Raw genomic sequence first — 19,581 nt, 5'->3', positions numbered from 1 at the left:
GGACTCATGTCTGAGCATACCCTGCCACACTTAGGGCGAACAAAGCGATACAAAAGGGGATGATGGACGGAGCGTTTGAGCAAATCAAACACTCACCCCCAGTCAACTGATCTGGGTTTAATCCATCACCATTCTGGCAGGGTATGCTCAGATGTGATTCCCTTGCTCACTTTGCCACTGGATTCAAGCAAGCCGGGCTGAAGACGGCTGTAATGCCAGAAACCGGTCCTCTGAAGCTTGTTTCCGGTCCAGGGAAGGCATGGCTTGGTAGTTCGGGCTGGACTGTTCCCATGAGGCACAGGGCCAGACTGATTTGCATATAGCCATGTCTGAACTGGGGTGGCAGAGTGGGCTAAAGAACGGTGATGGATCAAACCCAGATCTTTTGACTGGGTGTGAGTGTTTGATTGGTTCAGATGCTCCGTCCATCACCACCCCCTTTTGTACCGCTTTTGGCCGCCATAAGTGTGGCAGGGTATGCTCAGACGTGAGTCCCTTGCTCACTTTGCCACTGGATTGAAGCAAGCCAGGCTGAAGACGACTGTAATGCCAGAAACCGGTCCTCGGAAGCTTGTTTCCGGTCCAGGGAAGGCATGGCTTGGTAGTTCGGGCTGGACTGTTCCCATGAGGCACAGGGTCAGACTGTTTTGCATATAGCCATGTCTGAACTGGGGTGGCAGAGTGGGCTAAAGAACGGTGATGGATCAAACCCAGATCTTTTGACTGGGTGTGAGTGTTTGATTGGTTCAGATGCTCCGTCCATCACCACCCCCTTTTGTACCGCTTTTGGCCGCCATAAGTGTGGCAGGGTATGCTCAGACGTGAGTCCCTTGCTCACTTTTTCACTGGATTCAAGCAAGCCGGGCTAAAGACGGCTGTAATGCCAGAAACCGGTCCTCGAAAGCTTGTTTCCGGTCCAGAGAAGGCATGGCTTGGCAGTTCGGGCTGGACTGTTCCCATGAGGCACAGGGTCAGACTGATTTGCATATAGCCATGTCTGAACTGGGGTGGCAGAGTGGGCTAAAGAACGGTGATGGATCAAACCCAGATCTTTTGACTGGGTGTGAGTGTTTGATTGGTTCAGATGCTCCGTCCATCACCACACCCTTTTGTACGGCTACTTCGATGAGGCATTGAATTGCTTTTTTGGATGTGTAGCACACTCTTGCATTTGCACCAAATATTAGTGAATAGTTTGTGCATAATGGTTACAGTTTATCAAGCTGTTTATCATCCACTTGTCATGCAGTTTAATATTTTCATCCAAGTATATTAGGCACCTGAGAAAGTGCCTCTTTTGCCAAGGGTAGCTGCTACCATTTGCCTGATTTTTATGTGGGTTCGATTGCAGTGCACAGGGTCCCTGCCAACCAGGTCCCATGGGCCAGTGTTTCTTCCCTAAACACGATCCCATAGTTGGTCCTTTAGGCCCTGTGTAAGCCCCTAGTATATGGTACCTCGGTACCAAGGGTATTGGGACTGAAGAGGATCCCCTTAGGACCAGTCACCTTGGCCATGCACAGCCGATGCAGCATGCATGGCTTGGTGCAGACAAAATGACTGTTGACATGGCACACTGCCTGTGTGCCATGCCAACTAGCTCTGCCTAAGATCTATGGTTCGAGGCATGTGGGCTGCTGAATTCATATCTGTGCATAGATCGCCGCCTAGTGTTGGGTCCGGATGATTGCACATTGTTGTCCTGGAAGAGTCTTCGAAGTATCACGAGATAGGTGGCTCCTCCCCTGGACTACAGTGCGCATGGGCATCCTCTCCATCCTCAGATTGTTTTTTTCCGCCATTGGGTTCGGATGTATATTTGTTAACTCTAGTTCGGAATCGATAGAAAACGTTATATTTGGCCAAAAGGCCTCTAGGTATCATCAGTATTGTCTTGCGATCGGTGCCGAGTACTCGTTCCAGCTCGATTCTCGAGCCGGACGTCAAGAAAAAGCAGCGTGGCTATTCAGCTCCAAAGGTCCGATCGACGCCAGAGGCCTTATCGACGATCGATAATGGAACGGAGCCCATTCAAGAGATGTCCCGTTTGCAACTCTAAGTACCCCCACATCAACGTCCACCCGGTGTGCAACAAGTGCCTGTCTCCGGATCACGATGAAGCCAGCTGTATGGCTTGTTCTCGGTTCTGGTCCAAGAAAACACTTCGCCTTCGACGCGCGGCGCGGAAGGAAGCCCAGCAGACAGCACCTGACCCGATGAACATCTTCGATGCTGAAGAAGATGAGGGGGTCGAGCAGGAAGTTCGAGAGAACCAGTCGGATCCTGCGTCGGACATTGACTCCAGTTACGACGCAGAAGATGAGGATATGGTCGATAATGACGAAGGTAGGAGACGACGATGAGGCCTTTGGGGCCGTAGAAGATAGCTTGAGCGAGGAGCTAGGCCCGCCCGCTGGTATGGGGGCTGAAACTGAAACACTCGATAAGGCTCAGGTCGAGGGATCGCCACAAGGCCTTACCCAAGATCAAGCGCATAGTTCTACAGCCTCGCTTCAAGGCCCGGCTACAGACACTTCTAAAGAGCCATCGGTTAATCGATCGAAATCGAAACCAAAAACAACGGTGATCACAAAACCGAAAGCACTGGAAACAAAATCAAAACCACAAGTACAAGTTACTTTAATCGGATCGAAGGCTCCTGAACCATCGGCGCCGACGAAACAGAAGAATGCTATCGACCCAGAGAGCTCGCTAAAGGGGGTTGAGTCGAAATCCGGGGCACCGAAGAAAAAGGTCAAGGACATCGACCCAAAGAAGTCGGCGCCGAAGACCGTAGACACCACCAAAGGACTCGAAACGCAGAACGTTACCGATCCTAAGCGTCGACTCGACAAAGCAAAAGTCAGCAAGGACCCTGAGCACAAAACACAGTGTTCTAAAGATCCTATCAAGTCGACACAACCATCCGCCTCCTTTTCAAAACAAGTGTCTGACTCGCTGCAGCGCATTAAAGAAAAAGCTATAGCTGTCGGACCGAAGGCCGCTCCACCCCCAAAGACAGTCAGTAGGACTCCGAAGGCGTCGGCACCGATTAAGTTTATACTGCCGCCGCCAGTGAAACCTAAAACGTTCGCCCCGCACACGGGCATGGAAGCGGCCAAGAAGGTTTCCATGGGGCCGAAGCCTACAACTACTGAAGAGGCCACAAAGCATCGACGGCCTCTGCAGGAAGACGAACCGAAGCAATTCATCGACGCTGACACAGGTAAACTTTCCATCCACAAGCGGAGGATCGTCCCAGAACAGCCGATGGAGTCATATAAAATTCCATTGAAGAAAAAAAGGGATTCTGCAACATCACCTCTTCTTTTTGAACCTCTACACCACTATGGACAAGAGCCTGCTCCTACTTCACCGACACATTCAGATGTGGATGTAGGGGGTGCTGACAATGAGGAATACAATGATCCTGTCGACACTGATCCAGAAGAACCATGGACAGACGCTGTTGACCCAAGTGAGCCACAAAATGCCCCCGACAGCAATATCTATGCTGTCAAGACCTCACCTACAGAAGACACGGCTGCGTTCAACGCACTTATTGAGAGGGCAGCAAAACATCACGATGTCCCTATTGAAGAGGATTTTTTATTTGACACCTTCTCAACCTCAGAGAGAACTGTCAAAACTCTCCCCATGCTAAAATGTGTCCTGAAGCACGCTGGAGACATCTTTAAGGAGACGACAAGGGCAAGAGTGGTAAACCGCAGGATTGAAAAAAAATACAGACCAGCACCTGTGGACCCTACGTATATCAAGGGACAGTTTCCTTTGGACTCGCTAGTTGTTTCAAATGCTCGTAAAAGAGCGAACTCGCAAACCACGGGTGATGCTCCTCCCCCCGACAAGGAATCTAAGGTGCTAGAAGCCTCAGGGAAAAGGGTGGCAGCTCAAGCGGCCAATATCTGGCGAATCTCCAACACACAGGCACTCTTAGCCAAATACGACAGGGCTCATTATGATACACTTGAAACCCTGTTACAACACTTGCCAGATGAGTACAAGGAGGCAGCAGAGATGCTTATACAAGAAGTGAAACTAATGTTCGAGGCATATGGGCTGCAGATGGTACATTATGAATAGATCGCCATCTGGTGTTGGGCTCGGATGATTGTACTTTGTTTTTCTCTTGGAGAGTCTTTTGTAGCTTGGTGACTCCTCCTTTGGTTGGTAGTGCGCATGGGCATCGGCTCCATCCTTAGATTGTTTTTTTCCGCCATTGGGTTCGGATGAGGATTGAGACGCTCCAGATCGACTTCGGAAAGAAGTGATTTATCGGCGCGTATTTCCTTTCCAATTCAACGGTATTGTTATCGAACGCGATTTAATTTCCATTCCGACGCGTTTCGACTCCAACATCGAAGAAAAACTTTGATCTACGTCGATGAACAGGAGACCTTTCTCGACGTCGTCAAGCCCGGAGTCCATGGAAAGGACTCCATTTAAAAAATGTCCAACGTGTGGTGCTAAGTTCCTACACAAGGACCTACACGAGGTGTGCAACCTCTGACTATCGCGTGAACACGAATCCAGGGACTGCGAAGCCTGCGCAGCATTCTCCTCCAAGTCGACGATTAGAAACCGTCGAGCTCGAAGACACAAGGTTTCCAGAATGCAGTCGGAGGCGATCCCGGAGCTGTTCGAAGACCAGCACCTCGATGAAGAAGAAGATCATTAAGATCAGTCGGGGTCGGAAGGGGACGAGTCTGATGTCGAAGAACTCGACGTGCAACAAACCGTGAGTGACGACGTCCCCTTACCAAAAAACCGACCCCGTGTGGTAACGACCCCGCCTTCGAGCCCGGTCAAACCGCAGAAAAAAGTTTCCGACGCCCCGCCTTCGGGCCCGGCAACGAAACCGAAACTGAAACCGAAACTCTCGTCTCCCACCATGTCGGATCCGAGAAGCGGTCGACATCGACTTCGACACCGAAGCTTCATGCAAGGGAAAGCTCGGCATCGAAACACTCCATGTCGAAACAAAAACATGATTCGACGTCGAAGACTCACTCGAAAAAATCGGAGTCGAGCAAACACTTGGTGCCGAAAACACCGAACATTGACGATCGAAAACAAAGGCACCTTTCGGAACCAAAGTCTTCGGTACCGACACAGGAGCAGCAAACAGATCCCAAACAAAAGATTTTGTTTATAGATCCACAAACTGGCAAAGTAGTGACGAAGAAGAGGAAGAATGAACAGTTAGAAGACAAAACTCTTCCTTCTAAAAAGAGAACACTGGGGGCAAATACAACTCCTCCTACTTCTCCTCGACCTAAAGTCACACCCTCTTCTCCTATTCCTCACACTATGCCAAATATTCCTCCACCTTCTACACCAAGACCATCTACACCTCAGTCAGATGTAGACAGTGACACAGGGGAGGGAGAACCTCAAGGGGATGATGACACTATCCCAGATGAGGATGACCCATGGGAAAATTATGACGCAGGGTCAGATGATGACAACGACCCAGAGTTATATCCCTCAAAGCCTTCACCACCTGATGATAACACAGGTTTCGTACAGCTCATTAATAGGGCAGCAAAATACCATAAGGTAGATCTACATACAGAACCTCAGGTAGAGGATTTCCTATTAGAGACACTACCTACTGCACAAAGAACATCAGGTACTCTACCTATGCTGAAGGGTCTTCTCAGTCACACAGCAGAAATATTCAAAGACCCAGTGAGGGCTAGGGTGTTAAACCCAAGAATTGATAAAAAATATAAGGCGGCTCGAAAGGATCCAATATTTATCAAAGGGCAGGTACCTCTGGACTCGCTTGTAGTTTCAAACGCTCGTAAGAAAGCGAACTCATTATCGACAGGAGAGGCCCCTCCACCAGATAAAGAGTCAAAATTAATAGATGCATCAGGCAAAAGAGTAGCATCACAAGCAGCAAATAGCTGGCGTATAGCCAATACACAAGCGCTACTTGCACGTTATGACAGGGCACATTATGATGAGTTAGAAAAACTCATCACACATCTCCCCAAAGAACATCAGAAGAGAGCAGATCAGCTAATACAGGAAGGAAAGATAATAACTAACACTTCCATTAAGTGCGCCCTAGACGCGGCAGACACTGCAGCAAGATCCATCAACACCAGTGTCATGTTAAGGAGACATGCATGGCTTAGAGTCTCAGGGTTCAAACAAGAAGTACAAACATCTTTATTGAACCAACCCTTTGATCAGAAAACACTTTTTGGCCAAGCACAGATGAGACCTTAGAAAAGATGAAGAAGGATACAGAAACGGCTAAGTCAATGGGAGCATTACAACAGCCAACACAAAGGGGTTCCTTTCGTAGATCCACCTATAGAGGAGGCTCAAAAAATACAGGAACAAATCAGCAATCCACTTCTTTTACACCTACGTCACCCAAGGGTAATTCAAGAGGTAGTTACAGAGGTAACAACAACAAGGGTAGAGGCCGCGGAAATAATAACAACCGCAACTCCCCAACCCCAAAACAGTGACTTAATACAACTTCCCCCAGACCACATAAAAACCGGTCGTGGGACGTCTATCACAGTTCCTACCTGTCTGGGAAAACATCACATCAGCAGGGGTGTGGAATTTATTGAAATATGTACTTGTCCATGGGACAAGTAGCTTCATAAATCTACTTGTCCTGTAACAAAATCCACTTGTCCCTTTGGTGCCATGTAGTGCACCGTCAATTAATGGCTGCAATCTCTTTGTAGAAGAGCTCTGATAATAGCCTCTCTGGTTATGTCAGGCTAATACTGTAGAAGATTTGAATTTTGGAGGTTTTCACCAGCTCTTCTCTAATCTTTTCCCATACTGAGAAAGGTCGGAAATTTACCCCTGACAACGGCAGAAGTAAAGTTTCTTCCAGGGCTGGGAAAAATGTGGTTGGAGAAAAAGTGAACTTGTAAACACTCAACAGATTTCCGCTGGGGCATATTCATATTTGCTCATGCTAAGATGCAATTCACAAATATTTTCTAGGACTATGGTTTTCTGGCCTACTTAAGGAAATTCATGTGAATTCATGAAAAACGTAAATCTCCTTTAATACAAGGACATATATCATGGGTGCACTTTCGTGACTTTAACATTTGAGCCCCTAATGAAATTTGAGTTAACCAAGACCTTTCGTTTTTATTGAAAATGCGATCTCTTCCTATCTGTGAGCTGGCTTCATTGTGTGTGACAGCATTCTGCTCTTTTTACAAAGTAGTTTTGTTCAGTGCCGGGAATTTCTATGGCAATGTGGCCTTTGAGACCAAATACTAGCTGTCTAGTAAGAACTCGCTGGCAAACAGCACCACGCCTACCTGATAATCCGAAGGTAGAGAAAGGAGCACAATGTAGGCCAAATGAGTAACCAGAACATTTAAATACCCCCCACGTTGATTCAAAGTTCTTATGACACCAAGGAAGCGAAAAAAAGTAATTGGAATCCTCTCCACAATAGCTCTCTTGCCTCTTCCATCTAAGCATTTATTCATTCGTCCTTTCACCCACTGATATCTAGCATTTCACCTTTACATTGGCACCCATTCATTCTTTTATCCATTACCTTTCACCAATCTGTTCATCCATCTGTTCATCTGTCTCTCGATACACTCATCCATATCCAAACCTACCCATTCATCTCCAAACCTATCCATTTCAACCATCCATCCATCCATCCATCCATCCATCCTTTCGCTCATCCATACACCCTCCCTTTCACTCCATCTATATACACTTCCATTCACTTCATATATCCACCCTCCCTTTCACTCATCCTTCCACCCACCCTTCGACCCATCCATCAATCCATCCTTTTATCCTTTACATCCATCCATCCTTTCGCTCTCTAATCCTTACACCCTGTAACACATCCACTCATTCACCCTTTAATTCATTATAACATCCTTTGTCCATCCACCATCCCGGTCAATCATTCATTCATCCATCCATCTAGCCAGCCACACTTCTACTCACTCATCCTTTCACCCACACATCCATTCATCCTTTCAAATTAATTACAAGTCTTTGTCTGCCGAGCTGCAGACAGAAGAGGCCCCTCAAGAGCTCCACCACCTCTACTGTAGCTGCTAAAGCCTATCCTGCCATCTCCAAACCTATCGATCCAACTGATCCATCCCGCCTTCCTTTCACTCATCCATCCATCCTTTCACCCCACACATCCTCCTTTTCACTCCTATTCATCCATCCTTTCACTCATCCCTCCATCCATCCACCCCATCCATCCTCCTTTTCACTCATCTATCCACCTACCCTTTCACTTCATCCATTTATGCTTTCGCTCATCCATCCACCCTTTCACCCATCCATCTTCCGTTTCGCTCATATCCATCCACCCTTTCACTAATCCCTCCATCCACCTTTACACTCCACTCTCCACCCACCAAGCCATCTGTCTACCCTTCCACCCAGCCACCCACCCATCCATCCCTCACCCAGTCAGCTATCTATTCATCTACTCTCTCACCCATGAATCCACCCTTTCAGTAAGTCATCCATCCTTTCACTCATCAATCCACTTTCAACCTATCCATCCACTCACCCATCCCTTCATTCACCCTTGCTCTTTTCCTCCCATTCTCGCACATCCATCCACTCATTCATCCATCTATCCATTCACCCTTTCACTCCACTCATTCATCCATCTATCCATCCAGCCTTTCACTCATTCATCCATGCATCCATCGATTCACCCTTTCACTCATTAATGTATGCATCTATCCACTCTTGCACGTATTCATCCATGCATCTATACATCTACCCTTTCACGTATTCATACATGCACCTATCCATCCACTCATTCATCCATGCACCTATCCATCCACCCTGTCACTCATTCATCCATTTATGTATTTAAAAGTCCACCCTTACGCTCCACTCATTCATCCATCCATCCTTTCACTCATTCATCCATCCATGCATCTATCCATTCACCCATTCACTCATTAATTTATGCATCTATCATCCACTCTTGCACGTATTCATCCATGCATCTGTATATCCACCCTTTCACTCATTCATCCATGCATCCATCGATTCACCCTTTCACTCATTAATGTATGCATCTATCCACTCTTGCACGTATTCATCCATGCATCTATACATCTACCCTTTCACGTATTCATACATGCACCTATCCATCCACCCATTCATCCATGCACCTATCCATCCACCCTTTCACTCATTCATTTATGGATCTAAAAATCTACCCTTACGCTCCACTCATTCATCCATCCATCCTTTCACTCATTCATGCATCTATCCATTCACCCATTCACTCATTAATGTATGCATCTATCATCCACTCTTGCACGTATTCATCCATGCATCTGTATATCCACCCTTTCACTCATTCATCCATGCAGCTATCCATTCACCCATTCACTCATTAATGTATGCATCTATCATCCACTTTTGCACGTATTCATCCATGCATTTATACATCCACCCTTTCAGTTATTCATACATGCATCTATCCATTCACCCTTTCACTCGTTAATTTATGCATCTATCATCCACTCTTGCACGTATTCATCCATGCATCTGTATATCCACCCTTTCACTCATTCATATATGCATCTATTCATCCACCCTTTCACTCACCCGCCCACCCTTTCAAGTCCATTATGGGCCTTTGTCTGCGGACCAGCAGACTGAAGAGGCCCATCAAAAAGTTCACAGCTGCTGTAGTTTCTACAGCAGTGTGTTCACAATGTCTCTGGTGCAGGCACAAAGTGACATGAGAGGCCTAGTGTAAGGACAGAATTGGGGGTGGCCTTAGGCCTGCATGAACGCCCAGGGGGAAACTAATGAGCTTTAATGTAAGCCCTCGATGTGTAAGATATGAGAGGCCAAGGGGAGCGGGTCAGAGATGTCAGAGAGGGCGGCTAAGGGGGGTGGGGTGGGGTGAGCAGGTTCAGGCACCGGGTGTAACATAAGGTGTACAGGAAAGGCAAAGTGCAAAGGAGGGGGTGCATGAGAAGGGAAAGCAAAGTGAGTTAAAGATGAGGCCCAGGAGTGGAGCAGAGAACACAAGGCAGGGGTCATACAGTTCAAGTCAGAGCAAGGGGCCAAAAGGCAGATAAGGCAGCCTCTTACATGGGGCCTGGAAGCTACACGAGCACGAGCTATTTCCAACTTCGAGCTCTGCTTTATCATTTTGTTGTTCTGTTCTGGGGAAATTAAAGTGCAGGCCCCAGCTTTTGCATTCACCCTTTCACTGCCAATAAACTGCTCAGAGCATCTTATTAACTGGCTGTGACCTACAGGGTTGAACAGCTGTGTATCGGATTACCCTAAAACTGTCTACTTGCCCTTTGGACAAAATACAAATTAAAACCTCTTGCCCTCCTAAGAAATCTAGATGTCTCGGGCGTCGGGAGATAGGAATTCCCCACCCCTGCATCAGACAAGTGGGTGAGACAAATTATCCAACATGGTTATTGCCTAGAACTCACAGCTACCCCACCAAACATCCCCACCAAACAGCGTCCAATGAGTCAAGATCATCTAACATTGTTAAAAGAAGAAGTACTATCACTGCTACAAAAGCATGCCATAGAGAAGGTTCCAAAACATCAACAAGGGACAGGAGTATACTCTCTATACTTCCTAATCCCCAAAAAAGACGGGTCTCTAAGACCAATCTTAGACCTAAGACCTCTCAATGCATACATAAATTCAGAACATTTCTACATGGTCACGCTCCAACAGATACTTCCTTTACTGAAGAAAGGGGACTTTCTTTCTACACTGGATCTAAAAGACGCTTACTTCCATATTCCAATTCACAAAGCCCACAGGAAATACCTAAGGTTTGTAGTGGAAGCTGCTTCTCCTGTTCAGAATCGCCTAGGAGACAGACAGGCTCAATCCACACTTTGGACTTCAGCAGGTAAGGGCCTCACTAACTTGAAATCTAGCAATACTGTTTGAATAAACCTTTACTCCCTCTGCTGGCCAAAAAACGAAGTGCACAGGCCCTAGTAAATACAGTTTAAACCGCTCACGGAAGCACCCTCTGATGTAGAAAATCCCTGTTGCTGGAGGGGGGAGGCAGGGGGGCTGGTCTCACTGGCTTGTGAACACAAAATGGTGGCTGGGAGTGCACTGTTTTAACATACAGGTCTTCACACAGAGCAAAGGAGAAATTTGGAGGGAAAACAGAATTGTCACCAAGGAATGAGAGGGACAAACTACAGAGGTTGGACTGCAAATCCCACAATTCAACACACTAAATGGAGGCAATAATGAGCAGGGAAAGCCACAAGTTTAAAACACAACACAGGCAGGCTAAAACTGCAAATTTTAACTGTAACAACCACAGGCAAAGACAGTAAAAACAGAAAGTGAAAATCGTTTTTTAAACAACTTTTTGTCTTGGGAAAAGACAGCACTAGTCTGTCTCCTTACCACTTCCTGGACTCTGCTCACTGCAATCTGGGGTACAGGTAGGCTGGTATCCTTTGATGTAGAATCACTCTACACCTCTATCCCTCTCGGTCTTCCTGTCTATCTATTCTGTGCAGCTATCACTCCATCTACCCACCATGCCACATAATTCCACTACACAAATCTCCTCGGCACACAATTCCACCCTACACAATTCGACAGCTATCAATTGCAATTGAACCCAACCCTCATAATTCCACACCACATACATCCACTCCAAACCAAAACACATGGGTAAAAGACATGGTCATTTACAACGCCTATAGCTCTAACTCTGGCGAATGCGAGACCATTTGGCATTGCAGATACTTGTTTTCTTTGTGCTAACCTCAACATGCCAGATGAATGAGCTCCAATCTCTTCTTTTTCAGCCTCTCTACACCACATTCATCAGACAAGCTGGTGCTGAGGACCAAAACGTGTTTTCTCCCAAAGTTTCAGACCTCTTTTCTTGTCTTCTAGTCAAGCACTCTTCAGGTGTTCTTGGCCCCTTCTCATCCCTCGAAAGTAGAGGAAAGACTCCATTGTTTGGATCCCAAATGAGCACTCAGTTTTTATATTAATCATATCAAAGACTGTCGGGTGGACGATCAGATATTTGTGAGATTGACTTAGGGACAGAAACGCAATGTGGTGCAGAAGGGGTATTTGTCCAGAGGGGGTCGTCCTATTTATTAAAATGTGCTATGTAATGGCAAGAAACAGCCTCCAGAAGAGGGGAGAACCCATTCCACCAGGGCCAACGCTGCTACCTCCACATTGACCTGAGGAGTGCCTCTCCTGGATATGTGTCAGGCCGCAACTTGGGCATCAGGGCACATGTTCATAAAGCACTACTGCTTGTCAATCTGGTCCAATGGGAAGGTCATTTTGGCCTTTTGGCCCTGCAGGAATCTGCACTACTTGAGGAGATACTGTTTTGGTATCTATTCTCAAGTAAGGAATCTGTGGTTAGACGTATCCTTCAGATGAATACGTTACTTACCTTCGGTTACGCTCTTTCTAGTGGATACCCGTTCTAACCATGAACTGCTTACTGCCCTCCCACTTCCTCGTTCTGATGAGTAGACTCTTTTCCATCTAAAAAGGTTCCAATTTGGGGATCAACAGGCTAGCACAATTGTTTACTTTTGGGCTCTGTGTCCGCCGAAGCCACGGACAATGTCCACAAAGACACTGACATCAGCAGTCCTGGGTGGTTCCTATATATATGGCTGCTTTTTACCATGACATTATTTTTTGGGACTAATCAATTCAGCAATTTATAAATCCTTCATATTTTGATTACCTTGGGAATGTTGCAGTCAGTAAAACCCTATAAGTATTGTGATCTTACTTTTTTGTCTTGAAGTCTCAATTCCATTTTATCTTTAACACAGTTCCTCTCTTACAGACTGTCCAAAAACGCAAGGATATGAAATTGATTGTAACATCTGCAACATTAGATGCTGTGAAGTTTTCACAGTATTTTTACGAAGCTCCAATCTTCACAATACCAGGTCGAACATACCCAGTGGAGATCCTCTATACAAAGGAACCAGAGACTGACTACCTGGATGCCAGCTTGATCACAGTCATGCAGATCCATTTAACTGAACCTCCAGGTGAGTAATAACTTGAGAATAATGTATATAAACTGGTTTCTTATTTAGTGATTATTGCTATATTGTTAAATGTGGAAATGTAAATTTTATTACGTTCTAAAGTCTCTACTATGATATATACTCCTTGGGGTTTATCAGTCTATGCTTGTCTTATTTGCTTTTGGGTCTTGACTATCTGATCATTTTTAGACATTAGGAGTTATGTAATGGATGATTGCATTCCCTTGTGCAACCACGTATAGAAATAATTTTTGATTTGAACTAATGTGCGACAACTATGAAGTGAACAGAATTCAGAAATTGGGGTGGAATAAGGAGGGGGGGGGGGTTGGCACACCATTTTATCCCATACTAGTTCTTACGTGCGTCTGCTTGCATTCGAATGGAGAGAATGGTTTCAAAAGCCAACTTAGAGTGATGACTGCAGGGTATGCTTCCATTCCAAAGCTCTTCTTCTATGGGTTTGACCATATTCAGAAACAAGCATTTACAATGCAATTGTTTTGCCTTTGTTAAAGTTTGAGCTATTGGCATTGCTCTTGACAATATTTTTATTTGTTTTTTTAACATAAATAAATGGCATTGTCAATTACAATGCCACTAACTTTATCTCTCGCAAATGACACACACAAACACCCACAGAGCCCCCCCAACACACACTCAGAGGCCTCCCCACACACACACCCACACAGATGCCTCCCCACACACACACCCACACAGGGCCCGCCACACACACACCCACACAGAGCCCCCCACACACAAAGCCCCCCCCCACACACCCACAGAGCCTCCCTACACACTGCGAGCCCCCCACACACTGCGAGCCCCCCACACACTGCGAGCCCCCCCACACACTGCGAGCCCCCCCCACACACTGCAAGCCCCCCCCACACACACACTGCGAGCCCCCCCACACACACTGCGAGCCCCCACACACACTGCGAGCCCCCCCACACACTGCGAGCCCCCCACACACTGCGAGCCCCCCCACACACTGCGAGCCCCCCCAGACACTGCGAGCCCCCCCACACCGGCAAGCCCCCCACACACTGTGAGCCCCCCCACACACACTGCGAGCCCCCCCACACACACTGCGAGCCCCCCCACACACTGCGAGCCCCCCCACACACTGCGAGCCCCCCCACACACTGCAAGCCCCCACACACACTGCAAGCCCCCACACACACTGCAAGCCCGAGCCCAAGCGTAGTTACAGGCAAATAGAAGGGGGTCACGTAAATGAAAAGGACGAGAGTTCGTAATGATACGTGTATTAAGCACACAAACGCACTGGAGAATGAATAAAGGCAGTTACGCAGGTGACACTGGAGAGTGGTAGGAGAAGGTAATATAGTGTCATATAGTGACATGTAAGAAGCTCAAGTAGTGCATGGTCTAAAAACAGTCTCTGGGAGAGACCTTAGTCGAGTCTACATAGAAAGAGGATATTAATATCGTGTGTCAATAACACAAGAAGAACCCCACAAAGGTATACAAGTCACAGAGGAGGGCGGGGGGGGGGGGGGGGGAGGGAGGAAATCATGGAAGAACCGTTAGTCGGAAGGAATGTAAAATGATGCACGTTTCACCTGCTGCGCTCTGTGGATGTCCAGGTGCTCTTCGGAAGACTAAAGAAAAGAAAAAAGTATGGGGTGATTATCAGAGGACTAGAGTGCGAGCGGCGTGATGACTGACAGTGGCAGGGGGTCTTACCGTGGTGGCGACTACTGGATACAAAGTCGGCAACGTGGTAAAAATTACAGTAAACGACCAGGGCACCCCGTGCCAAAGGTGGGAGTACTGTACTGGACGGGTGCGTCCAGAACTATTCGAGGCGACCTGGGAGGGAAAATAAGAATTAGGTCAGAGAGAGATATTAAGGGGCTACTGCGGTCAGCATCGGGTGGACGGGATGGCTCTCACCTGAGTCAGAAGGTCAGAAGACGCATCCGGTCCGCGCGTCCATGTAGCGAGTTCCGCGTAATGGACGTGTCCCGGCGCCCCTCCCTTCTCTGCGGACGCACTCACCGGTACTTGGACGCTGCAGCTCTTCCTCACCCGGTCCCGCTTCTTTGGGCCAGGTGCTCTCACGGGCGGCGGCGGGGCTCCTCTTCCACCATGGAGCCCTGCCGGTGGGTGCAGCTGCTTCTCCTTGTCCGCGCTGGGGAGGGCGGGACTTCTGGGTCGCCCCCTCAGCTTCCGGGTCGTCGCGGGCAGCGCGGCGGCCCGTCTCAGCTACTGTAGGCGGGGAGTGAATTCACCGAGGGGTGAGCTCCCTCGAGGTGAAAATAAACAATAGCGGTAAGGTACCTGGGCGCCTGTCAGGGGACAATTTAATTACAAAAAAGCGAGGTGAGCACTCGCTATGGCAGAAAAGCGCTATAAGGCGCTCGGGGTGTTTTTCAGGAAACTCCCCGGCCCCGAGCAGGAAGGCGGGTGCCGGCTCAATGCCGGACCAGATTCGGGGGCGTTCCCGAGGGCTTTTGGCTGACGTAGCGTGACGTCGCCAAAAGCGAAAAATTCTCGGGAACGCCCCCGAATCTGGTCCGGGATTGACGGACAGAGCCGTCTCCCAATGGCTAGCCTCCATTTATGGAGCTAGCCAATGGGAGAGTGGGGCGGGTCCCTGTTCCACACTCTAACTCATAAGGTTTTTTAGCGCATGCCCACTTCGTGCGCATCGCTAGGCAAAACCTAAAAATTAGGGATGGGGTACTTCTGTTCATGGAAACTAAAGAGAAAAACCCTTGCGTTCCATGGATTAGTTATTTACTTCATTTAGTAGCATGCTGATCTTTTCCATTATGTTAGATTTCACTACTTCAATCGCCACATTTCAGTATACAGGCCAAGTCTCTTGGCTAATACAAAGGAAAACATATGTCATTAATACATACAGGAAAACAATGAAATGTTGCATATGTTTATCGCTCCTAGTTTTCCATTAGTACCGTGTTTTGCTGTTATATACAGATAGAAAGCAATTGGTTTTCCTGTATGCATTTATTTTTAAATATGTAAAAATACAGAAAATAGTTTTCCTTTTGGCCCATTCCACACTAACATTATTCACTCATGCTAGGTCAATAGCTATGCACACCGGCAGGTATGGGAGTTAAATACAGACAAAAATGTGTTTGAGGCATGTGGGCTGCTGAATTCATATCTGTGCATAGATCGCCGCCCAGTGTTGGGTCCGGATGATTGCACTTTGTTGTGTTGGAAGAGTCTTCGAAATATCACGAGATAGGTGACTCCTCCCCTGGACTACAGTGTGCATGGGCATCTTCTCCATCGTCAGATTGGTTTTTTCCGCCATTGGGTTTGGATGCAAACTCCTATACTCCAACTCTGAATCGAAAACTAAACTTTTCTAAAGGTCAAAAGGCCTTAGGCCCCGACGGTATTGTTCTCATTCGGTACCTCTCTACTCGATCCAAACTTCCATCTCGATCCGGTCGTCGACGCGGACCGTTGGGCCTTTTCGACGCCACGTGAGCCGACCATCGATGGAAAGAAGCCCTTTCAAAAAGTGCCCACAATGCCACTCCAAGTTCCCACATACTGATAAACATTCAGTGTGCAACAAGTGCCTTTCCCCAAACCATAGGGAAGAAGCCTGCGCCCAGTTTCGGTCAAAGAAAACTATAAGAATCCTATGGGCCGCTAGGCAAGAAATGCAGCGACAGGCACCGGAACCGGACAACATCTTCGATGATGACCAGGAACTACCGGACGCTCAGGACTCGGACCTAGAAATCGTCACCGTCGAGGACTACTCTGACTCCGACGACGAAGTCCCGTTGGGGCAAATCGGGAGTACAACACCCCCGACACCAACTGTCCCGTTACCAAAGGCTCCGGTCGAGGCATCGCCAACAGGCCTTAGCCAAGATCATAAAAGACTTTCGTCAGCCCCGCCTTCCGGCTCGGCTCCGAAAACAAAACCGAAACCTTCAGAAACCCCAGGGCCCAGTACCATTGCCCTGAAGAAGGTTCCAGAGCTAAAAAAGGTCACCGACCCAAAGGGCGTTGATCCAAAAAAGGCCGCACAGCCAAAAAGCGTTGAGCCAAAAAAGACTGTTGACCCCACAAAGGCCGTTCAACTAAAAGCCGTCGACACCAAAAAATCAGTCGACCCGAACAAAAGCACGCAGCGGAAGGGCGCCGAACCGAAGAAGGTCGTCGACCCAAACAATCCTGCTGTTCCAAAATCCGTCGACCCGGCATCCGGTGCCGTACCGAAACCATCGAAGCCGGACAAACCTGTCGACCCGAAGCCAACGGCTCCAAAAACACCAGTCGATCCAAAGAAGACCATCGACCCGGTGAAAGACACCCCTCCGAAGAAGCCTATGGAGCACAAAAAACGCGTCGACCCGAAGTTCCGGTCGAACCGAAAAAACTTGTCGACCCGAAATCTGGCCCTAAGCCTAAAAAGTCCAACAAAACTCCAAAAGTCGTTGAAAAAACTAGTGTTGTCGACCACAAAAGTCAAACACTAAAACCAGGACTGTAGAGGAAGAACTATTCCACCCAGACCCATCAGACGACCAAGCCAAAATATATATTAACCCAGAGACTGGCAAAGTTACCGTCCTGCATAGGAAAAAGAGGCCTTTGGACTTTCAACCTGATTCACCTATTCCACTAAAGAGAAAGGACTTTGGGACTTCTCCATCACGACCCATCAGCCCTTTTCAACCTATTATGCCTGCCACACCTTTTGCACCTACATCACCTTCTTACCACGGGGACGGTGAGGGAGACGCAGGGTTTGAACAACAAACTTCATATGATTTCCCAAAAGATCCTCCTCAGGAGGAACCTTGGGAAGAACCAACAGACCCTTATGATACACATCCCATCCCTGATGTGCCCACTTATCCTACTAGGCCATCACCCACTGATGACACAGTAGTTTTCAAGCAGCTTATTGACAGGGCAGCACAATTCCACAACGTGGACATGCACAGCGACCCTGTAGAAGAAGACTTTCTGTTTGACACATTTACTACTGCAGAAAAAAGTGTCAAAACTCTTCCCATGTTAAAGGGAGTTCTGAAACACGCACCTGATATATTTAAGGACACAGTCAGGGCACGGGTAATCAATCCCAGAATAGAAAAAAAATATAGGCCGGCTCCTACAGACCCTACTAACATCACGGGACAGTAGCCTCTAGACTCACTGGTAGTTGCCATCGCACGAAAACGAGCCAACTCCCAGACAACAGGGGAAGCACCTCCACCTGACAAAGAGTCAAAAATCCTAGAAGCATCAGGCAAAAGGGTAGCTGCACAAGCATCCAACTCCTAGAGGATTGCTAACACACAAGCCCTACTGGCTCGTTACGACAGGGCGCACTATGATCAGCTCGAGAGCCTTATGCAACACTTGCCCGTGCCTTTCAAAGCACAGGCCAATGATCTCATTCAGGAGGGTACATTCCTTTCAAACGCCTCCATCAAATGTGCGCCTGACGCTGCAGACACTGCAGCTAGGTCTATTAATACTAGTGTCCTGCCACGCAGACATGCATGGCTGCGTATTTCCGGTTTTAAGAATGAGGTGCAGTCCACCATTCTTAACCAACCTGTCAATCAAGACTTCCTATTTGGCCCTGCGGTAGACACCATCTTGGTCAAAATAAAAAAGGACACAGAAACCGCAAAATCTATGGGTGCATTGCAATTTCTGCAACATAGGGGCTCCTTTCGTCGCTCCTCATACAGAGCAAATACACGAGTGAATGCTTCACAAACATCTGCCTCATACAAGGGTAACACACAAGGCTCATTCACAAAGAACACAGCCAGGTGTGGTTACAGAGGTAACAGCAATAAGGGAAGAGGACGTAGAGGCAATAAGACCAGGGCCTCCACTGCCACAAAGCAGTGACTTCATTACGCTGCCTCCAGACCACTTAACACCAGTCGGAGGCAGACTACAACAGTTCCTACCTGTCTGGCACGCAATTACCACGGACAGGTGGGTGAGAGAAATTATCCAGTCTGGTTATTGCCTAGATCGGACTTCTACACCACCAATCATACCACCCAGACATCGTCCGATGTCCGCAGAGCACATCACCCTTCTACAACAAGAGGTAGAATGCATGCTGGAAAAGGGGGCCATAGAGCAAGTCCCTTTCCACCAACAAGGGAAAGGAGTATACTCCCTATACTTCCTTATTCCAAAGAAGGATGGGTCTCTCAGACCAATATTGGGCCTCAGGCCCCTGAATCAATATATACTATCGGAGCACTTCCATATGATCACACTACAAGTGCTCCCGTTGCTACAGCAAGCAGACATCCTTGCAACTCTAGACCTCAAAGATGTGTACTTTCACATACCCATCCATCCAGCACACAGAAAATACCTCCGGTTCACAATAGAAGGTCAATACTACCAATTCAAGGTTTTTCCCTTCGGGGTTACCACGGCTACAACAGTGTTTACAAAATGCTTAGCGACCGTGGCAGCACAT

General features: G+C 47.7%; 1 protein-coding gene across 1 annotated transcript in view; it reads left to right on the top strand.

Annotated features, from left to right (window-relative positions):
• Window positions 1–19,581, top strand: part of DHX8 (DEAH-box helicase 8) — a 318,773-nt gene that overhangs the window by 157,516 nt on the left and 141,676 nt on the right. The window contains exon 15 of the mRNA XM_086924012.1: window positions 12,878–13,088. Coding sequence (XP_086780138.1) covers window positions 12,878–13,088 — 211 coding nt within the window. The remainder of the gene's footprint in view (window positions 1–12,877; window positions 13,089–19,581) is intronic.

This window comes from Lissotriton vulgaris, chromosome 5 (genome assembly GCF_964263255.1).
Source record: "Lissotriton vulgaris chromosome 5, aLisVul1.2, whole genome shotgun sequence".
In the NCBI taxonomy this organism is placed as follows: Eukaryota; Metazoa; Chordata; class Amphibia; order Caudata; family Salamandridae; genus Lissotriton; species Lissotriton vulgaris.
The sequence above is the reverse complement of the archived record's forward strand: the minus strand, read 5'-3'. Positions and strand labels throughout refer to the sequence as shown.